This window comes from Nilaparvata lugens, chromosome 2 (assembly GCF_014356525.2).
Source record: "Nilaparvata lugens isolate BPH chromosome 2, ASM1435652v1, whole genome shotgun sequence".
Lineage (NCBI taxonomy): Eukaryota > Metazoa > Arthropoda > Insecta > Hemiptera > Delphacidae > Nilaparvata > Nilaparvata lugens.
The window spans coordinates 67527267-67549663 of NC_052505.1; the positions used below are offsets into that span (position 1 = coordinate 67527267).

A 22397-nucleotide genomic window follows, 5' to 3' on the forward strand; every position below is an offset into this window, starting at 1 on the left:
CTGACAATAGTTTTTTTTTACATAGGGCGTCTGTGTGAGCATGCTAGTTCAGATTCTTATCAATTGGGAATAGGAATTTGCCTAGGAATTTTGTGTGGTTCAATGAGTCAACACTATTACTAATCTGCTGGTTCGAATTATTGGATAGAGTGAAATTTATGTGGACTGTTTTGTTTTTATTAATAATTATTAGGAGTTTCAATCTATTGCAGATAGTAATGTGAACCTCACTATAGTATTGATCAGCTGATTGCGTGCCAAGTGCAAGATTTAACTCCTATTGTAATGTAAATTTAACAATGTAAATTTTAACAATGTAAATCATCACAAGTTGGGATTAAGTTTGATAGATCGCTTCTAAATGGCAATAGTTGAGATTTTTAAATGTTCAATATTACAATGCTCAGTAGCCGTTATCAAAAAGAACGTTACATTCAAAGAACTGATAAAAAAACAATACCTGCACATGTTCAATATGGTGCTCCGTAAGGTTAAGATGACCTTTGGACTTGGCTGTATTTACATTTAGGTTTAGGTTAGGTTGTTCTAAGCTAACTATGCTCTGTTAATATATTATTTTTAGCTAATACTTATTAGAGCTATTTCAATATTCTTGACAAATAATTTAAATTAAAATTCCAGTTTTTATAGTTGAGTTCCAGATATCAGTTTTTTTTTGTCAATGGTAAATTTTACCCTAGAACAGCGGGTTCTTGAGCTTAAAATGAGAATACGTTTTACACAGACACAATAATAAGGATTATTCAGTTAGGCTAAACTGATATCATTTCTTTTTAATTAGATTCTTGAAATTTTCAAGTCTCCTTGTTTCTATCAATTCAACATGGCATTTCTGGAGGTGAGAAGGTTTTTACTACCGTACTTATATGAAAAATTATATTCCGTAACTTATTATTATTTTTTGCTTTTATATTGGCTTATAGATGTATTTTTCGGCTGCACTTGAGTATATGGGCCGCGGAATCTAGCGTTGAAACCTACATAGATCGATAGAGAAGATCAAGACGAGATCAACCATGTATAACATTGTTGTCGATTTCCAAGGATTAGGTGAAAAAACATGGCGGAAAGTTCAAAATTTTTATATCAATTTTTATTTTTAATAATTTTTTTTATGGCCACAATATGTTTTTAACTAGTGCAATCTTATGTAGAATTTGACGAGGAATCCAAAGAAACTAATTTCATGTTTGTAACTTGAGTAGTTTTTGAGATATTGCAAAAAATGTGCAAATTTTTGGTTTAAAAGAGGTGAACCTGTTTTCATGGTGATTGATAGGTATTTTAAACTATTGGATTTAGTAGAATGATAAATTCTAAAAAAAATGTTTAGTCACTTGATTGCCTAAACTCAAAATTGTTCAGGATATTTGGGCAAATAAAAATATTGCAACTCCATTTTTTGCTACCTAGGGAGAACTTAGGTTAGAAAAAACTTAGATTGGGGAAAGCTTAGGTTAGGAGAAGCTTGGATCAGGAAAATATTAGGTTAGGGGAAGCTTAGGTTAGGAAAAGCTTAGACTAGGGAAAGCTTAGGTTAGGAGAAGCTAGTGTCAGGAAAAGCTTGGACTAGGGAAATCTTAGTTTAGGAAAAGCTTATATTAGGAAAAAAAGCTTAGGTTGGGAAAAGCTAAGGTTAGGAAAAGCTCAGGTTGGGAGAAAGCTAAGGTTGAGAAGAGTTTAGGTTAGGGGGAGCTGGGTCTGAGAAAAGCTTAGGTCAGGGAAAGCTTGGGTTAGGAAAACTTGCATTAGAAAGAGCTCAACTTAGAAAAAGCTTAGGTTAGGAAAAAGCTAAGGTTAGGAAAAGCATAGGTTAGGAAAAGCTTAGGTTAGAGGAAGCTGGGTCTGGGGAAAGCTTGGGTTAGGAAAAGTTCAGATTAGAAAAAGCTTAAGTTAGGAGAAGCATAGGTTGGGGGAAGCTGGGTCTAAGAAAAGCTTAGGTTGGGGAAAGCTTGGGTTAGAAAAACGTAGATAAGGAAAAGCTTAGGTTAGGAAAAAGTTGATGTTGGGAAAAGCTTGGGATAGGAGAAGCTTGGGTTAGGTAAAGCTTAGGTTAGGGGAAGCTGGGTTTGGGAAAAGCTTAGGTTGGGTAAAGTTTGGGTTAGGAAAAGTTTAGATTAGAAAAAGTTTAGGTTAGAGGAGGCTGGGTCTGGGATAAACTTAGGTTAGGAAAAGCTCAGGTTAGGTAAAGCTTTGATTATGATTCTTTTTTATGATCTTGACCAATATAATACAGGTTTTCTTGGTTCTTAAGCCTTGTAGAATCATAAACAAAGTAAAAAAGAAAAATTGGTATACTCAGGATTTAGCCAAGGAAAAGGATAGGATAATTTCACTTCATTTATTACATAAAAGCACAGGCAGTGTCGAAATTAAGAACCAGTTGACTGCATTGAAAAAAGTCTATATCAGAGAGGTGACTAATGCCAAAGTTACTCATAATAGTAAACTTATCGAATCTAGCAATAATAAATGTAAGACTGCATGGGCTCTCATAAAAAAAAGTTGTAATATATCAAAAGGCGTTGAACCACTGATATCCCCAAATTCATTTAACAGTTACTGTGTTGAGTCCGTTGATAGGGTTAAAAGAGAGATTGTCAAACTGATATATCAGTAAAAGATTGTATTAATAAAGTTAATGTTAGGCTAAATAGGTGTTTCGAGTGGAGACCTGTCACAATAATTGATGTTTTAAAGGCAGCAAAACAGTTAAATAACTCTTACAGCTATGATTATTATAACATGTCGAACAATTTTTTGAAAAAAATAATACCTCACATTGTGCAACCACTGACCGCATGCATAAACAGAATATTGCAAGAGGGGAAATTCCCTGAGGAACTTAAAATATCAAAGGTGTGCCCTATTTTCAAAAAGGGGTCTAAAGATAAACCAGAGAGCTATCGTCCTGTGTCATTGGTGCCTGTTCTTTCTAAACTTATTGAAATAATAATATGTGAGCAAGTTGTTGTATTTTTGGAGGAAAATAACTTATTATCAGGAGTTCAGTTCGGCTTTAGAAAAGGCAAAGCAACTGTTGATGCAGTTGAGGGTTTGGTCCGTGACATTTTGCAGGCATTTGAAAATAGGTCTTATGCACAGGTTACATTCTGTGACTTAAGCAAAGCATTTGACTGCGTCGACCATGGTGACTTGATAGAGAAACTTCATTATTACGGTTTTCGGGGAGTTTCTCTAACACTATTTGAGTCTTACCTGAAGAATAGAAAGCAGACCGTCTGCGTCAATGGAGAGTGGTCTGATGTAATTTTCCTGAAGTATGGCATACCTCAAGGATCCGTCCTGGGTCCTCTATTATTCCTTATAAGTATCAATGATTTGCCTCACAATGTTTCGAGCAGAGCAGTATTATATGCGGATGATACTACCTTTTTGAATGTCTCTAATGATATAGCTAAGCTCTCAAATGTTGTTAATAACTCACTTGATGAAGCAGGAGCCTGGTTCAGAGCAAATGGATATCTTTTAAATGCTAATAAGACTGAAAATGTCATATTTAGTCTGAGACCATATGATAATGAATATACTCAGCAGGATATTGTAAATAATGTTAAATTTTTAGGGGTACACATTGATCATCAACTGACCTGGGGAAAACACATTGATTATTTAAAAGCTAGGCTTTCAAGAGTCATCTATCTCATTGGACGTCTGAAGCAATGTGTGACTCCACATAGTGTGAGAATGGCTTACTTTGCGTTTTTTCAGTCCCTTATTAAATACTGTCTTCTTGTATGGGGCAATTCTCCGAGGGTTGCAGAGATATTGAGGTTGCAAAAGAAAGTTGTTAGAATTATCAATGCTTCAGGTCCCTTGGATCACTGTAAGCCTATATTTATAAAATTGAATATTAAGACTGTCATCAATCTTTATATCTTTGAACTTGCTGCTTACTCTTTAAAGAAATTACCAGAAACAACTCTTAATGAACATGTCCACTCACACAGCACACGTAATAGGGGTAGAATGAATTTCCAATATTGCAGATTAAGTAAATCTCTTAATAGTCACTGTATAATGTACAAAAAGGTTTACAATAGTTTGTTGGGGTCCATTAACAAATATGATAATATGACTTTTCTCAATAAACTGGATATTTGGCTGAGTGAAAATCCTTTCTATGACATTGAGGAATTCTTTGAGCATCCACATATAATTATTTAGTGTTAAGTATTAGAAGTGCTGAAGTGTTGTTTCAGTCAATTCTGTTATTCAATTCCAAATTTTATTGTCTGTCCTGGTGTTATTTTTAAAGTTTATTTATTTTTAATGTTTAAATTCTATATATATTATGTTTTTATTCATCTCGGCTTTAGACTAAGGACTATGCTCCGTTTTCATGACTTTGTCAATACATGTATAATTGTGAACGACAATAAAAACATTTGATTTGATTTGATTTGATTTGATTAGTAAAAGCTTAGGTTAGGAGAAGCTTAGGTTCGGGAAAGCTGGGTCTGAGAAAAGCTTAGGTTGAGGGAGCTTGGGTTAGTAAAACTTAGATTAGAAAAAGCTTAGGTTAGGAAAAGCTTATGTTAGAAAAAATCTTCGGTTAGGAAAATCTTAGATTAGGAAAAATCCAAGGTTGGGAAAAAGCTTAGGTTAGGAAAAAGCTAAGATTGGGAAAAGCTTAGGTTAGGGGAAGCTACGTTTGAGGAAAGCTTAGGTAAGGAAAATCTTAGATTAGGAAAAATTTAAGGTTAGGAAAAAAGTTAAGAATTGGGAAAAGCTTAGGTTAGGAACAACTTGGGTTAGGGGAAGCTATGTTGAAGAAAATCTTAGGTTAGGGTAAAGCTTGGGTTAGGAAAAGCTTAGATTAAAAAAAGCTTAGGTTAGGAAAAACTTAAGTTGGGAAAAGCTTAGGTTAAAGGAGGCTGGGGTGAGATAAACTTAGGTTAGGAAAAGCTTAGGTTAGGAAACGTTTAGCTTGGAAAGACCTTAAGTTAGGTAAAGCTCAGATTAGGGAAAGCTTAGGTTAGGAAAAACTAGGTTTGGGAATAGCTTAGGTTGGGGAAAGCTTGGGTTAGGAGAAGCTTGGATTGGGAAAAAGCTCAGGTTAGGAAAAGCTTTATTTGATTCAATTATTTTTACAATCTTTTAAAGCTTCAGAATTGCATTGGAAGCTGAATAAAATGTGATCCTCAATATCGGTCTGCACTATGCCTATGCGAACATATTGAACTCTTCTAAAGCTAAAATACTACATTTTCTTGTATTTTTTCCAAATACCTTAACCTATAAAATTTTCCAACCTCAAGTCTATTTTAATGAATTTCCTGCAAAAATCCCAATGAGATTTAGCTAAATTAGTAGTCACTAAAAGTAGTAAAAAAATTAAATATGATAATTGAAGAGTATTGAGTGTGCAATTTTTTTTATTTTCCCAAATATCTTGAACAATTTTGAATTTAGGCTATCAAGTGACTGAACATTTTTCCTTTAAAATGTATGATTCTACTAAATCCAATAGTTTAAAATACCTATTAATAATCATGAAAACAAGTTAACCTTTTTTAAAGCAAAAAATTTGCACTTTTCTGCACATTTTTTGCAATATCTCAAAGATTACTGAAGTTGCGAACCTGAAATTAGTTTCATTGGATTCCTCGTCAAATTTTACATAAGATTGCACTAGTTTAAAACATATTGTAGCCATAAAAAAAATATTAAAAATAAAAATTGTTATAAAAATTTTGAACTTTTCGCCATGTTTTTTCAGCAAATCTTTGGAAATCGACAACAATGTTATACATGGTTGATCTTGTCTTGACCTCCTCTAACGATCTATGTAGGACTCAATGCTAGATTCCGCGGCCCATATACTAAAGTGCCCCCAAAAGAATAATTATGGTCTAAGGACTATTTGTAACCTATAAGGTTACTATATTATTTTGTAGTTGTAATTTAAATTTTGAAAAACCAATGTGTGGTTACCCTGGAAACAGTCCTTGTAAACTTTATTGTTATTACTATAGCTATTATTGTTATTACTGGTATTCTTTGTGAAATTTAAAATGGAGTGTGTTTCTTGCAAAGTGATGTTTTTTGAAAGTATTAGAATGATCGAGGGGGACGTTCTAGATTTTCTACTCAAACAGAAAGTTTTAAAAAATAGCACATTTTGTGGAAGATGTGGCACAGAAGTAAAACTGAATAGGAATAGTCTGCTTTTTCGTTGCGGTAAGAGAGTATCGTTTAGATACTAAAGAAATTTCCCTGCGGATTTCATGCTTCAGCCAAGATGGGGTCTTTTTTGAAAACATCAAACTGACTCTCGACAAAGGCTTCCACTTTGTTTCTACTCTTCTCTTCCGGAAACCGCCCAGGCATACTTTTCTCAAGAGAGAACTAGGACTTTTCCAAAGAACAATAGTTGATTGGTTCTTGTTCTGTCGTCAGGTATTCTCTATGTTCTCTATGGAAAACATTTCTGAAAAGTTGGGTGGTCCGGGAAAAGTGGTGGAAATATGTGTAGGCAAATTTATAAAATCAAAGTACAATCGTGGTCGATATATAAAGTGTCAATGGGCATTTACTGGTATTGAACACAACTCAAACAAATCATTTTTCGTGTAAGTTGAGGCTGGAGGTAATGAGACTCTTAAATTTAATTCAAGTATGGGTTCTGCCGGGGACGATAATAATCAGTGATTCTTGGAGAACGTATCAATTGTCAAACAAAGACTTATATGACCACCTCACTGTTGATCTGTCTTATCAACTTTATCGATCCGAAGAGAGAGGTCCGATCAAACAGCGTTGAGAGAGCATGGCGAGAGGTTCGTTGGGCTGTTCCACGGTTTGGCTGCAAAAAGCCTCACTTTGCTGTTCATCTTGCCGAATTTCTATTCAAACACCGCCACGCTCACGTTGAAGACCGTCTTCACCACTTTTTTAACGCTGCAGTGGGGCTGTAAGTCCCGTCATATTAACGAGTTTAGTAACTAGGTAGGAGACACTTTACTTTGAGTGCATCAATACTGAATAATAAAATATCGAATTTCAATGTTGATACCATCAATAATAAAACTGCATTTTATATACTGGAAATAAAACTAAAATAAATGAGTCATTTTTAAACTTCCAATCACATAAGATAGCGGTTGGGAGCGACTTTCACAGAGCTGAAGAGCTTGTCATTCGCACCAAACGCCCTGTGATTGGAGCGGCCAGATCGGACCGTGATGTATTAAAAATGCCTCGAATCTGACGGTAATTATGTTGAAGAATACTATAATTGTAAAGTTGAAAAATATTTTTTACGTGCGTTCGTCTTAAAATTCTACTTTTTATTTGTTATTACTTTTATTTCATATCTATTTACTTTTTTCTTAAAATCTTTCTTATGTATTTGCTAGTACTATAAATTATAGCAGGATGTGTTATTAATATATTCCATTTATTAATCAAGTTATTTATTTATTTATTTATTTGTTGAAAACTAAATGTCCCTAGTATAATATTTGAAAGAAAAGAATTAGCTTGTACTAGATAGGAGATACACGATTGGCGCATCATCACGTCTGAACTACTAAACAGACTATAGTTTGTGTAAAATAAGTTGAGACTTGGCCCTCCATCCGAGGAAATTACAGGGTTGCCAAATCGTGTAAAATTGCAACTTTCTCAAATTTCCAATTCAACGTCAGAATTGGATGTAGAATATCATCCCCGATATCCTAGTAGTACTAATAGAAGCTTCAGGGTTGAAGGATTAAAAGGAAATCTAACTTTTATGATAAAATTGGAAACATCGCGAAGATTTGTTTTTCTTTTGAATATCACTTCTCTCAGAGAATCATGGGGCGTCGTAATGCGTAATAATTTTATATCAAATTAACGGGGAAAATGTCTCCTTTCTGTTGGTGTCTGGATAATTTTATCCGACTTATACTTAGTTATTTTTTAATTAATGATTATGTTCGTCAATGTCGAGACATTTCAAGCAGAAATCATGAAATTTTCGACATGCTAGAAACTATTTTGTTTCAAAAGATAAGTAGGTGGTGAAAGCGAGAAAGTTTTTTAGAAATAATTGAAATTATTTTTCTAATTGGCAAAAGTAGTCGGAAGATCGTATTTTGGTCTCCAAGGATTTTTAAAGTTATAAACTGCATAGTTGACCGAGCGAAGTGAGGTCTAAGATTCAAGTCGACGGTTTGGCATTTCTCTTAATGTTTAAATGCTTGAATGTTTATATGTTTATATGTTGCACCTTTATGGCGAAACGCGGTTATAGATTTATATGAAATTTGACTGGTATGTTCCTTTTTAAATTGCTCGTCGACGTATATACAAGGTTTTTGGAAATTTTGCATTTCAAGGATAATATAAAAGGAAAAAGGAGCCTCCTTCATACGTCAATATTAGAGTGAAAATCAGTCTATAGAATTATTCATCATTAATCAGCTGTCGAGTTGACTAAATTGCATGCCATGACGCATGCAATTCAATATCTCAATGTAACTTGGTAAAAAATTAGCAGCTGTGTAGACTAAATTGCATGCCTCATTGAATGGAATTTTTATGCACTATTAAATAGGATGCAAAGAACTTATAACAGCTCGTCTGGGCGCCTAGATGTCTTCTGGTTTTCTTGCGCTAAATTCCGGAAAGCGTTATGATAATTATTAAATCTTGTGTAAGCATGATCTGATCAAATAAATAGTTAGTCTATCAGTGTGGATGTGCTTATGGTTTGGGACGTCGTTATAACTGCGCGAGGTCTACTGTTCACAGAACTACTAGTATGCATTGTGTACCAAATTGTATGCTGAAGGCTGGCAATTCACACGATATTTGACTGAATTATTATTTCAAACGCAAGCAGCTGATTGCCTCTAGAAAGGCTGTAATGAAACACTGCTTGGATTATTCGAGGAGAGGTTGTCATTATTTTCACTATTTTTAATTACAGTAACTATTTTACCCTATGGGTAATATAGTTACTGTATTTATAATCATGTGGGTTGCAGTTGCTGAATTTTTCAATCGTTCTGTATTTTGTTTTTGTTGATCCCAGCTATTGATAGCATAAATGGTGGCACACCATTCAGCCGCTATCCTTGACTTTGAAACTCCTGAGAGGCCAAAATACGCTCTTCCGAGTACGTTTGATTGGAAAAATAATTTCGATTATTTCTGAGAAACTTTCTCGCTTTCACCACCTACTTATCTTTTGAAACAAAATAGTTTCTAGCATGTCGAAAATTTCATGATTTCTGCTTGAAATGTCTCGACATTGACGAACATAATCATTAATAAAAAATAGCTATAAGTCGGATAAAAATTATCCAGACACCAACAGAAAGGAGACATTCTCCCTGTTAATTTGATCTAAACTTATTATGCATTACGACGCCCCATGATTCTGAGAGAAGTGATATTCAATCCAATTTTCCAATTTTATCATAAAAGTTAGATTTCCTTTTAATCCTTCAACCCTGAAGCTTCTATTAGTACTACTAGGATATCGGGGATGATATTCTACATCCAATTCTGACGTTGAATTGGAAATTTGAGAAAGTTGTAATTTTACACGATTTGGCAACCCTGTAATTTCTTCGGATGGAGGGCCAAGTCTCAACTTATTTTACACAAACTATAACTTGAAATTTTGCATAAATATTCCTTATCTACCGATAGGTCTTTTTCCAGCCCTTCATGATTTCAGTACCTCAATTTTACAATTCGTCAGGGGTCAGTACGCCAAGTTTTCAATTGTTTATAAATACGACCCTGGAAGTAAAACCCATTAGGAATAGAATATTTTATTGACAAAAGTTTATACTCTGTGATGCCGTAATTTTATCTCTTAACTTATACATTATTTATTGAAGAAAATTATCTGATTTGTCACTTTATCAATTTTATTTCAGTGGAGAAGGTTCAATTTTTTCGACATTATTTATGATGCGGACGGGGGAAGCATTAACAAAGCACTTGAGGTAGGTACAGTTCGTTTGATTTCAAAACTGATGAAAAGTCTTCAAAGCTGAGTTACTATACTCATGAATCATAATTAAAACTTTCCATTTTGGAACATTTTTCGTCAAGAAAAATGAATCTCCTCGAACTAATCGAATACACAAAATCCACTCACTGAAGGAGTTATCAACTGATAACACAAAGGAACAGCTGACGACAAGGAGGCGAGTGGTTAAGAAAAACCGGATAAAATTGTATCTATTATTGATCTAATCTACCATGAACGAACAGTTTACTGGAGATTTTCTTCCAGAAAATAATAATGAACTTTCAAAATGTAATTGATGATTATTTTAACTATACACCTAAAGGATATGGGGATAATACGAAATACTTTAAAATTTATGTCATAAACGTAAGAAGTTTGAGTAAAAACGTTTACAGCTTTGTACATTGTTTGGAAATACTTTTCAAGATTGGATCAATAATAACTGAGATATGCCAGCTTTAGTGATAAGACAACGCTGGGGGTTAGTTACAGTGCATGCCAAGGCATGCGGCTAAAGTCTGTCACAACAATGCAACAGTCTCAGTCTGCTTTGCATGTCATTTGTAAGCTATTTTTGATTATCTCAAACAATAATTCATGTTACAAAACCCTCTTGGTCTTGACATAAGTTTAGAATAACTGTAATTTATTTCACTTGAATAGAGAAAAATTGGTAAAGATTACGCCACTGGACTTTTACTTTTGGGGACGTATGAAAGAACTTTTTCCTCCACCTACTGTCTAAAGTGTCTTTACTCCCTGGAACATAATACTATAGAGAAACAATAGCGTAAGTAGAAATCCCATGGTATAGGGCGTTCATGTCGCAACTTTTACTGTTATCTCAAGCCGATTACTGTTGATTATTGTCGAATTTTACTGTTTTGTTGGGGTGAGAGTGTATGAACGGCACAATATGAGAGACTACCAGTGTCACACAGCTTCACGGGAAAGAATTACATGAACTATGGGCTTGAGATAACAGTAAAAGTTGCGACATAAACGCCCTATAACATGGGATATCTACTTACGCTTTTTTTTCTCTATGATAATACTCAAGTGTCACTTTTTCGCTCTCGGGACGAAAAACAGAAAAAATCCCTAGGGAGTAAAAGTAACTCCATTCAAATAACATGGGAAGCATCTTTATTTTAAAAACTTACATTTGAAATAGGTTAGAAGGTCTAAGCTCAGATGAGGAAACATAATAGAGGTGTCTGTCATTGAGTCAATACCCCAACCAGTAATTTGATCGACTCATGAAATATTTGTTTGTATGATATTACTTAGTTGATATTAGTAGACGATAAAAATGTAAACATATTTTTAAATATTTTATTCTATTCAAAATACCAGCCAACAAATATTTTCCATCTACGATTCAAATCTGAAACGCGCGAACTGGAGTCAGCCATTGTTGATAGTCGGCCAGCTGCCGATAATAGCTTTTTTTTATTTTGTTCTAGGCAAATGAATAACATGATTCACAGCTACCGACTATATTATTTATTGTTTAATGTTTTTGAAGGGACGGATTCAAGGATCCAAAGGTTCAAAGAACCCCACACGTCAACCGAAGCTTATTGTGTTCCCAAGCAAACCAATACCTGTGTCCTTTACAAGAACCAGGAGTTTTTCCCTATACTAACATCCCATTCATCACCTGGTTGCAATCCTTGTCGTAATCCAGTGTCATATGCTTGGCAGTATCTTCAGACTGATTAGTCCTCGTGACCTACGTGAGTTCCACTCCCGGCCTTCTTTGTAGGCCCTTCCGCTGAGGAAGGGGTGGCCAAGTTGCCTATAGGGCGCCCGGCCACCCTTGACTTAGCCTCTTGACCCACATTTGTGCCGGAGTTTCACCCACCTCTGGTCTCTTGGGTTTTTCATTTTTCCCCTCCGAAACTGTTCTGATGGGGCAGATCCCGTGGGTTTGAAGGCAAGGCAACTTCCGGAGTTGCCTTGGGGTCCCTTTTAGTCGCCTCCTACGACAAGCAGGGATACTGTGGGTGGAATCTGGGTTTCAAAACATTCTTGAGTACAATGTTCGACTCAAAGCTCCCCCAACCCACAGGGGGCCAGAACTTATACCGACTATAAGTGGTAACAGAAAATCAGCAACTCTGACGTCCTATCATTATTATTGGCTTGACAACGTGTATAGGCACTAGTGAGGGAGGCATCCATGGATATATTGAAAATTTAGACATCATCCACAAACAAAAAATATACTACTTATGCTATGAAACTGATACTCAGCAGCAAAAAAAAATATTTTCAGCATTACAATCCGCTTTTAAATATTAAAAATAATATCAAGCATTGTAAAAATTTACAGGATGTACGCGTTACTGCAACAGGTAGTGGACATGGCTTGCTGGTGCTTGGAGATTCTGATGGAAAAGTTCACCTCATCACGCGTAACTTCACTTTCAACACATTTCAAGCATACAACATCAATATCAACTTGCTTGAAATGTCTCGTAATCTGCCTTACCTTGTCACGGTTGGGGTGAGTACACTGTTCTTTATGAATAAAGAGGGACACTTGACTTTGAGTGCGCCAGTACGGTTGATTTTAAAAATCGACAGTATCAAATTTCAGTATCGATACTAACGAAAATTAAAATGGAAATGATGAACTGGAAAAATTTAAATCTATATTTTTTTCATTTAAATTAATTACTTAATGACTAACTAAGTAGTTAACCAACTAAATTAGTTATTCAACCATCTAAACTCAAAATCGTTTTGAAGACGGACCTAAATGTTCTGAAGGTTGGTTCGTTTCTCTTATTTTATTTTCTATTCTACGTGATTTTCTAATAAGTCCTCAGTAGGCTAACTTTAAAGTGGTTAGTGTTGCTATGTTACCAAATCATGTTCAACAGAATTTTGTGACAGCATTAAACTGAAAATTATTATTTTTCCTATTTATCGTCATCATGTTCCCTTTTTCATCGCTTATTATGTAGGTATTATCTTCCTCCTGTATTTCTTACATTATCGCATAATATTCTGGATCACCATTGCAAATGCACATTTCTGTGCACTTGAACTGATTATGGACACAAATGCAAGTTCTGGTGCATTTTGTGATTTTACAACCATATCTGCTCAATTCCAGAAGGAAAGGTGGAGCACAATGTTTCAAGCACATTATTGTTTCATATACCCCTCAATTTTTCTCCATCCTTGTTCTTCTGGAGACGGCATCTCAAAGAAAAAATTAATGAGTTTTGGAAAACCTCCAATTTTTGCTGCCCAAAAATTAAGTTTTTCAGGCTTATTTTTTTCAGAAAAGTTCAATTTTACTCTTGGAAAAAGTATTACAAATGGGATTGATTCATTAAATGTTGTTCAGTGAATATTGAACACTTCGAGGGTGAAATCAATTCGATATCTCTCACTATTACCAAAAAGCAACCAGTTCAAAAAAGTGTCTGTCAATAATGGCCGACATCTTGGATTTTTCTATGATGACAGATATTTTTGAGATTGTCATCATGGATATTCTCTTTCTACACATCATAACGAAGAGACTGATACCATTTTTATGTCTGTACCTTCAAGGAGTCATGAGTTACACGGTTTTCTAATTGTTAGGTTTGGCATGGTGGAAAAGCGCGTTTTCCGCTGCAAACAGTACTTTTTGGATGACGCTCCAGCCGTGGAATATGGACTTACAGCTTTCAAACAGATGCCATTTCAAAGCTTTGGAAATATTCTACAACACGCTAGTGATGTGGGCCGGGTAAATACCCTGCGGGTAGTTTTTATTAATTATTATTATTTTGGTAATTATTAATTACCACCTTAAAGTTAGCCTACTGAGGACTTATTAGAAAATCACGTAGAATAGAAAATAAAATAAGAGAAACGAACCAAGGTAGGTAAATATAAATTGGGTATTTACCCAAGGCCTGGGTAAATAATCAAAAACTGGGTCATAATAATTTTTAATGAATTTGGAGAAGACTGAGTTGTCTTTTTGCCGTAACTATCCTCCAAGGATAGTGCAATGATGATAAAATGTATTCAACGGTCTTTCATGCAGTCCCAAATAGCATTTTACTCCTGAGCATGATTGACATAAATACCCATGTACTGGGTATTTTTCTTTGTTATTGTGGTGTTACATCTTATTGAAAATGACGAAAAATTTGTTTAATAACTATTATTCAGAGTTCAGGGAGTGGGAAAGTTTTACTAGTCAAGTATCACTTCTCACGTGCAGTCCATTTTCTAAAGGAAAATCATAACATAATTAAATAACAGTGGAAGCATGTTCATGTACATTTTTTTTTTAAACATATAGTGGAGAATTTTGATTTAAAATATAAAATTACTTATATTTGAAATATAAAATCACTATAAAATATAAATAATTAATATGAATAAGATGTAATAGATAATTACAGTTATTTTATTTTAAAATACCGGTAACTGCAATTTAATATAACAGTAGATGCATTTTCATGTTCACCTTTTATTTTTAATGTGGTGCTGTCATGATTCCAAGACACGAAAAATCTACATTATTTACTAACTTTTCAAAGAATTAATCTTATTTGCCTTTTCAAATAAATGTTTTCTTGATTTTCAAGTTTGTAGTTGTTTATAATGTTATGATTTTCTTACAATAATTTATTATTATTGAGTATAGTTTCAAGTAGAAATACATGCATAAAACTTATGAAGAATTAGCTTACTCTTATTTAACCAGTTTCTTCTTAAAATAAGAAATCCTTTTATTTTCAAATTTTGAGTTATATTTGAAAAAATAATAATGATCACGGAGTGCCTTATTCATGACATTTCCGCCCGGACTATAGGTTACATTTCACTCTCAAGAATTTTAAAGTCCAATTTATAGTTCCTGCTGTTTAATCCAACAGGTCTAATGATGCTAAGACTAGACAGGTGTACAGTACGGTAACTATATTACGGGAAATATAGTTACTGTAGATGGTTGTTGAACCACCTAGAAAAACATATTATCTTCGTTTCTTAGTGCACTTCATGTTGATTAAATATTAATCTATCATGAAGATAAATATTAATCTATATATTGTATAATTAGGTATTTTCAAACTTTCATATACCTATCTTGAATAAAAGTAGGTTTTAATCATTCACTTTTTTATAGGGCTACTTGAAAATGGCTCTTGAAGATTTGTAACTAGTTGTGTTGTGATAAAATAAAGGGTAATTGATAATTAGATAATTTTCAGTAGGTTACAAATATTTTCAAAGCTTCAAAATGATATCTGGTAGGAGGCTGTAAGTCTATATTTTACGGCTGGAGCGTCATCGGAAAAAGAGTAAAAAGTACTGTTTGCAGCGGAAAACACGCTTTTTCCACCAAATGCCAGTCCCAACAATTAGAAAACCGTGTAACTCATGACTCCTTGAAGGTACAGACTTGGAAATGGTATCAATCTCTTTATAATGAGGTGTAGAAAGAGATTATCCATGATGGCAATCTCAAAAATGTTTGTCATCATGAAAAAACAAGATGGCGGCAAAAATATGTCGATTTTCAAGAAATCGTCTGTAATTCTAATAATGTCGAGGATATCGGATCAATTGAGCCATCTGGAAGCTCCAAAATAATCATACTACAATATCAGAAAGATTTATCCAATTCCACCAACTTTTACCATGGTAAATATAACTTCAAACTCTTGAAATTAGATTTTTTTTAGGAAAAATGTTATTTTTTACCCTCTAAATATATTCAGAGTGAACAAACACCAATATTATTGGCACAGTGTTGTGGAATATTATAAAAAATTCAAAATCCAGTTGAAGGCTGTAAGACCACCTTCTACGGCTGGAGCGACATTGGAAAAAGAGAAAATACTACTGTTTGCAACGGAAAACACTTTTCACCATATGCCAAACCTGAATAATTAGAAAACCATGTAACTCATGACCCCTTGAAAGTATAGACCTGAAAATGGTATCAATCTCTTCGTAAAGATGTATGGGAATAGATTATCCATGATGGCAATCTCAAAAATGTTTGTCATAATAGAAAAATCCAAGATGGCGGCCAAAATTCTGATTTCAAGAGTTTGTAGTTATATTCACCATAGTAAAAGTTCGTGGAACATCATTGTTTGGTTGATTCTAAACACTGGTGGTAAAACCAATCCGATATATCTCACTTTACCTGAATAACAAGCGATAATATTTAAGTTATAGTAAATCATTATTTGAATGTAAAAATAATTATAATGGAGAATGGAGGAATTGATAGAAGTTTTTAATGCGATTGATAAAGATGACCGCGAAGAAATTTTAACTGAGAAAAATTGGGCAAAAACGAATGATTTAAATTTCCGGGATGATAAGAGAATTTTCTTAACGGTTTTGCTTGAGTAAAGCAACTGCCAATCCAGTATTTGATTAAATAAACCACTTGATAGAAAATAAGACAATTTTTAACAGTGGTCTTTGATTAGGAAACATATTTTCAATAACACATAACTGAGATATTTTGCTTTCGAGAGATTTCTAATAAACGAGGAAGACCGTAGTAAATTTAAGCGTAACAAAATCGCTTTTTTAAAACCATTCTAAAATATATTTTTTGGTGCCTACTAAATATAATTTCTTGATCGCTTTTCACCTTTATTCTCGTACAGCTTACAGCTCTGTGGATTTTCAACAAGGAAATAGTAGCTACATAACCTAAATTTACTGATGGTTTGTAAACAAATAACAAATTTCCTGTAAAAATCAGCCTTCCATATATCATAAACGATGACATTCTATTACCAACTTAACGCTAAACTAGTTTAACTTAAACTGGATTAGTAAATGCACTGAGAAAACTGATTCAAGTTTAAACTTTCAGATTAACTTAATCGAGTTTAGCAATCTATACTGTGCAAACGACCCTAAGACACAAATTGTTTAAAGCACATCAGTCCATTATATTTGATGTGCTCAGTTCAACAACTGTGTCAATATTTTGTTTTCCAGTCCGTAATAAGCCCAGGTCATCGACAAAAAGATAGGGTTGGTTTTGATCACAGCAGGTTCTTATCACACCTGACAAATAATTTATGTAAATGATAAACAACAGCGGACCAAGTATTGAACCCTGAGGGACACCATACCCAACCAACTCACCACTTGAGAATTTGGAGTTTCTGTAGACAAATTGCATTCTGCAACCCAACTATGAACCAATAAAATCCACAGCTAACTTGTCAAGGCCATAAAAAGAGAGCTTCTCAGATGGTATATTATGCTTTACCGACTAAAAAGCTTTGTAAAATTCAAATGCTCTGAGGTTCACAAATCTCTTGTGCTCTAAGCTACTGATGACTGTAGTTGCTGCTGCTCCCTCAATAAGATTCAAGACATTGTCAGAGGTACTGAGATTTTTCCGAAAACCGTGCAAACTATTAACGGTATAATATCATCCGTCTATCAAGCAACCTGCACACAGAGACAATTGTAGTGTCAATTAAGCATTCACTAGCTTACGCGGGTACACAAAATTGGAAATGCCATGTACATTTGAGTTCCGGACATTTGCAATTCCGCTGTCTCGTAGCAGTTAGAGGACGCTAGTAATGACCCTGTGTGCAGCGTGCTTCAGTGTAAAAATTTTCCACTAGAGATACTCTTGTATAACTATTGTAATTTGAGTATGATGATGGATATACTCTTGTGTAACTATTGTTATTTGATTTTGATGAAAGAGTGTTCTATTTCAGAGTGATGAGCCCGGCGTGAATCCGCTCATAAAGATGTGGGACGTTGACAAAGTGGACCGACACGGCAGCCCGGTTTGCCTTCGCATCCTGAGAGCGGCGTTGCCAAGTCGCGCGGTGCAGGCCACCTGTCTCTGCCTCAACGAGTCGCTCACCATCATGGCCGTTGGCTTCGTTGATGGCTCGGTCGCTCTCTACAGAGGTAATTCACCTATCATTCACCCTCATTCTTCTACAATTCTAAACTACCTCTAATAAAATATCTATAGTAACTCTGGCCACTAACAGTAGAACATGCATGCTACTCATGACGTCATAAATTTTGTTGTCATCATAGCGAAAACTTCGAGAAATTTGTTGAGGTTAGGTTTTTGCATCTCCAATTTTTTGTTGTTTATTTTTCCTTTGCTGCTCTATTTGAGGTTAAGTTATTTCTCTATCAGTATAATTTGTGATTTTCCAGTGGCTTATTTATTGTTATCAGTTGTTTATTTCAGGTTAGTAGACTCTTGCTGATGACAAAACATGCATGATGAACATGTATGTGTGTTGATGTGTCTGTGTGCCTGATAAACATACAATTTATATATCTAAAATTACCTATATACTCAGCACTTCTCATTCCATTATTGTTGATACAGCATAGTTGTAGTGGAAGGTAGCTTTGTAATTAGTAGTTAGTTCCGAGCTAGCGCATATAGCAAACGGAGCTCTATCTGCTAAAATTATTGTAGTATGTAGTTAACAAATAAATTCATTTTCAAATAAGACTATTTGATTAATCGCAATCCTAACTTACACGTTCATGCATGCTCTACTGTTAGTGGCCAGCCTGAGATTCACGTTTCAAATTGAGTGGAAATTATATTAACGTATAGTGGCCTCTTTTCGGATTCCATTGTCTTCTATTCATTTAATAATATTTCCGCAAATCATATAGCAATGACTGGGATAGAGCAACAGGCTCAGCCCAAAACTGATATTCTCTCAAATTTTATAAACAGTAGGTGTTTTTCAAAAAATCAAGGATATGTTTGTCTGCTGAGTATAAGTTTCATAGCGTAAGTAGTATATTGTTTGTTGCTGGATGATGTTTACACTTTCAATATATTCACAAGTACCCCCTCACTTGTGCCTGTAGTGAGATTAACAATATAAAGTCTTTGAACATTATAGGACGGCAGAGTTGCCAAATTGCTGCTATCACTGCCTTCTATAGTAGATAGCTGTGATACAAATTATACCGGTATATCTGTATCTGCTATAACATTAAATGTTCATTTTTGTTTATAATGATGAAATCTCAAATATATTTTATGTATCACATCCATTACATATATTTTATTACATTAACATGCCTAATTTGTGAATTAAAATTTTTGTTCAGATGAATTTATTACTACAGCACTGCTTTCATCTCCTGAACATATTTTTATATATCTTCTGACTTTTTATTGTAGTATAATCTGCTGTATACGATGTGTAAGATGTTGGTTGTTTAACTGTTGCACCGTGGCTTTTCCAGGTAATCTACCAAGAGAAAGGAGGACTAAACAGAAAATTCTACAAGAAAATCAGCAATCTGTAACAGGAATTTCTATTCAAGAAACCTCTAAGAATACGTATCTCTTTGTAGTGACATTGAGTACTGTAGATTTTTACAATATAACTCACAAAGATAGAGAGACAAAGGTAATCCACGTTCTATTCTCTTTTAAAATTTTTAATTTTGATGAATAATTTTATCCATTGAGTGTGGAATGCATAACATTTTTAAGAATACATGTTTATTTTATGATTTTATGGGGGATTTTGTTAATGCATAAAGCACAAATCAACATTGCCAATAGATTATTAACTGAATATGGCTTGTTTTTCATCTATTTGTGAATACTTCTTAAAAATTTATGAATCGCAATTGCTCGTTAGTATAGAAATACCCATACATATCAACTGATGTGTTCATGTTACGTCTAGTTTCCAGATTTTATTGTGTGCTATAGAAATATGAACCAATTAAGTTGTGTCTTATTAAGGAGATAATATTTATTTCCTTCAAGAGATAACGTTCGGTTTGTGAAAGTAGTGAATCTACATCAAATTATAAAATGTCTCACTATAAAAATGTAACAATGATGAATTTCAGTCTTCAGTCATTTAAAAAAAAATCTAATAATTTTAATATTCACTATCACACCGTAAATGATGTCAAATCTATTTGAAATAAAATTCAATTATATTATAGTAAAAATGGATCAACGATCAATGATATCCTTACCACCCAGTCAATTATGTCAAATCTATTTGGAATCAAATGTAATAACATAATATAAAAGATATTAAGGAGAAATGAATGAAATTAATTTTCACCTCAATATAGAGACATTTCACAAAATTTCTATATCTGGTGTGAATTTTATTGTAAAAAATGGTTTTACGATAGTTTTTACACAGAAATGAGCTTAGTTCAGTTTATTGTGTATATGTCATTGTGTAAGAGCTATTCACAGATTGTAGGAATATGCATATTTATTTCATTATTGTAGGCCACAGCTCATAATAACCACACTGACTTGATATTCTGAATTGTTTGTTTTCAGACTAGATTGGATGTGATCGGATGCAGTGCCAAATGCTCGTTATTGCTCGACTATGTTTCAATGGATCATTTCATGATATGCAGGGATGATGTGAGTTATCCCGCATTATGTGAAACAATACGCTTCTTTTATCATGAATGATTTTTTCAAATGAAAACCATTCTTTCTATATTCCTAAAAATCATTCTCATATCAATCCTTTCTTTTATTTTAAACTATTATAATTCAGTAGGAAAGAGACAATCCCACATGAAAACTATCTCTTCAACCATCAGTCCTATATAAGTTTTCTTCTCATAAGATACTTAAGAACCAATAAATTTCAAGTAAAGATTCGTTTGGATCTAATTACTTATCATTGATAAATCTCAATATTAACTTTTATAAATTTTTCTTCATTCTTCAAATACCCTATCAATAATGTTCACGTTGAGATCCATTGACATGAAAATGTTCCTTTTCATGATTAAAAATTCGCAATATATAAATATATGATATATTATTATCTAAGATCTAATACATATATCTATTATCAATTGTCTCTGAGTAATGTTTTGCCTTTCAGGCAGTCTACTGCTATACAACTGATGGCCGTGGGCCGTGCTACGCTATAGAAGGCCAGAAAATCATGGTGCAAGCATTCAAAAGCTACATTGTGATCATTGCTAAGGATTCAACTAAGAAGAAAACTCAAAACTCATCGACAGCTACACCTGCAATTGGGTAAGCGCTGCGTCATTTTTTAGAATGTTGTGTTTAAACCATATGAAATTATCTAATAGTGGATCAATGTTTGAAAATGTAGGCATATTATTCATGCTCGTGTTCTAAATTTATGTCAACATAATGTATTGGGTATGAAATGTTTCGGGTAAGAAGCATTTTCTCATTCGAAAATTATTGTTTTGTCATTACAATAATAATTTCTTTTCATTTTTTATAATTTCTTTCCATTTTTTGTATTTTTTCTGGTTCTTATTTGACAGTTTGATTATGCTACAGTAATTGATTATGAAAAAGTTCATTTTTTATCATATGGTTATTGATTCATGTATGAAACATAATTTTGCTTCTTCAATACTTCCAATTTCCACTTGAATATTTCTTTCAAATAAATTTGAATTCAATTAGATATAGATGTAAATCAATTAATAAAATTCAATTCAATGTGAAGACATGTTTACCTTGTAAAACTTAAAACTTTTGTATATCTTAATATTCGGGTGGGATCCTTTATGGGAAATTTGGATCCCTTCATATGATCCTCATAAGGATCCTACCCACTTGGAGAATAAGGAAAAAACTTTCTCAAGCTTGCACTAAATGGCTGAACCTAATAATCATTTATTAATACATTACAATTCATGTAGCTATGACTGTGAGAAAGCAACATGCTTATAGCCTAAAACTGATCTACTTCTCAATTTTATACACGTAGGTCCGAAGTTCGTGCACCATGTTTTCCAGAGTGAAAAAATTGGGGGTTTTTGAACTGGCAGGCAATTGTCCAGTTGCACATATAATAATTATCTCATCGGATTGCTATTGATTCTCCCATTGGAACGGTGTCTGCTTTAGCACTGCTCAGATATAGAACTTAAATCTTTAGAGGTTCGGAACCTCCACGATAATAATATTCTTGAAATCAATTTAATATTACTATATTGGCGAGTCCAGTATCACTATAGTGAGGTCCACGTTATAATGGCAGTGAAGAAAGATGGGAAACAGGGTTGCCGATTCTATATGTTTGACTCAATTTTGCTACAGACTGTACTAAAACACAACCATCTATATTGGATAGCTGTAACTTAAATCACCCAATTACATTTGATCCAATATAAGTTTTTATTTTCTTTGATAAAATAATTAGTTTCATGTCTAATATACTACATTCATCAAAAACTTCATTCAAGGGAAACTATTCCTTTACATCAATTGATTCAAAACTTTCATAACTGAGTACAGTATTTTATTTTCACACACACCTGACATTTCGGCAGCTAATTTAAAATGCTCTGATACATCAATCTGAACTTCAAA

General features: G+C 33.7%; 1 protein-coding gene across 1 annotated transcript in view; it reads left to right on the top strand.

The window, feature by feature from the left end:
* The window catches only part of LOC111048241 (vacuolar protein sorting-associated protein 11 homolog), a 43484-nt gene continuing 21087 nt past the window's right edge, over positions 1-22397 (top strand). Inside the window, exons 1-7 of the mRNA XM_022334112.2 lie at positions 1-859; positions 9924-9992; positions 12360-12533; positions 17758-17956; positions 19280-19446; positions 20355-20444; positions 20920-21077. Of these exons, the coding sequence (XP_022189804.2) occupies positions 845-859; positions 9924-9992; positions 12360-12533; positions 17758-17956; positions 19280-19446; positions 20355-20444; positions 20920-21077 (872 nt within the window). The 5' untranslated portion in view covers positions 1-844. The remainder of the gene's footprint in view (positions 860-9923; positions 9993-12359; positions 12534-17757; positions 17957-19279; positions 19447-20354; positions 20445-20919; positions 21078-22397) is intronic.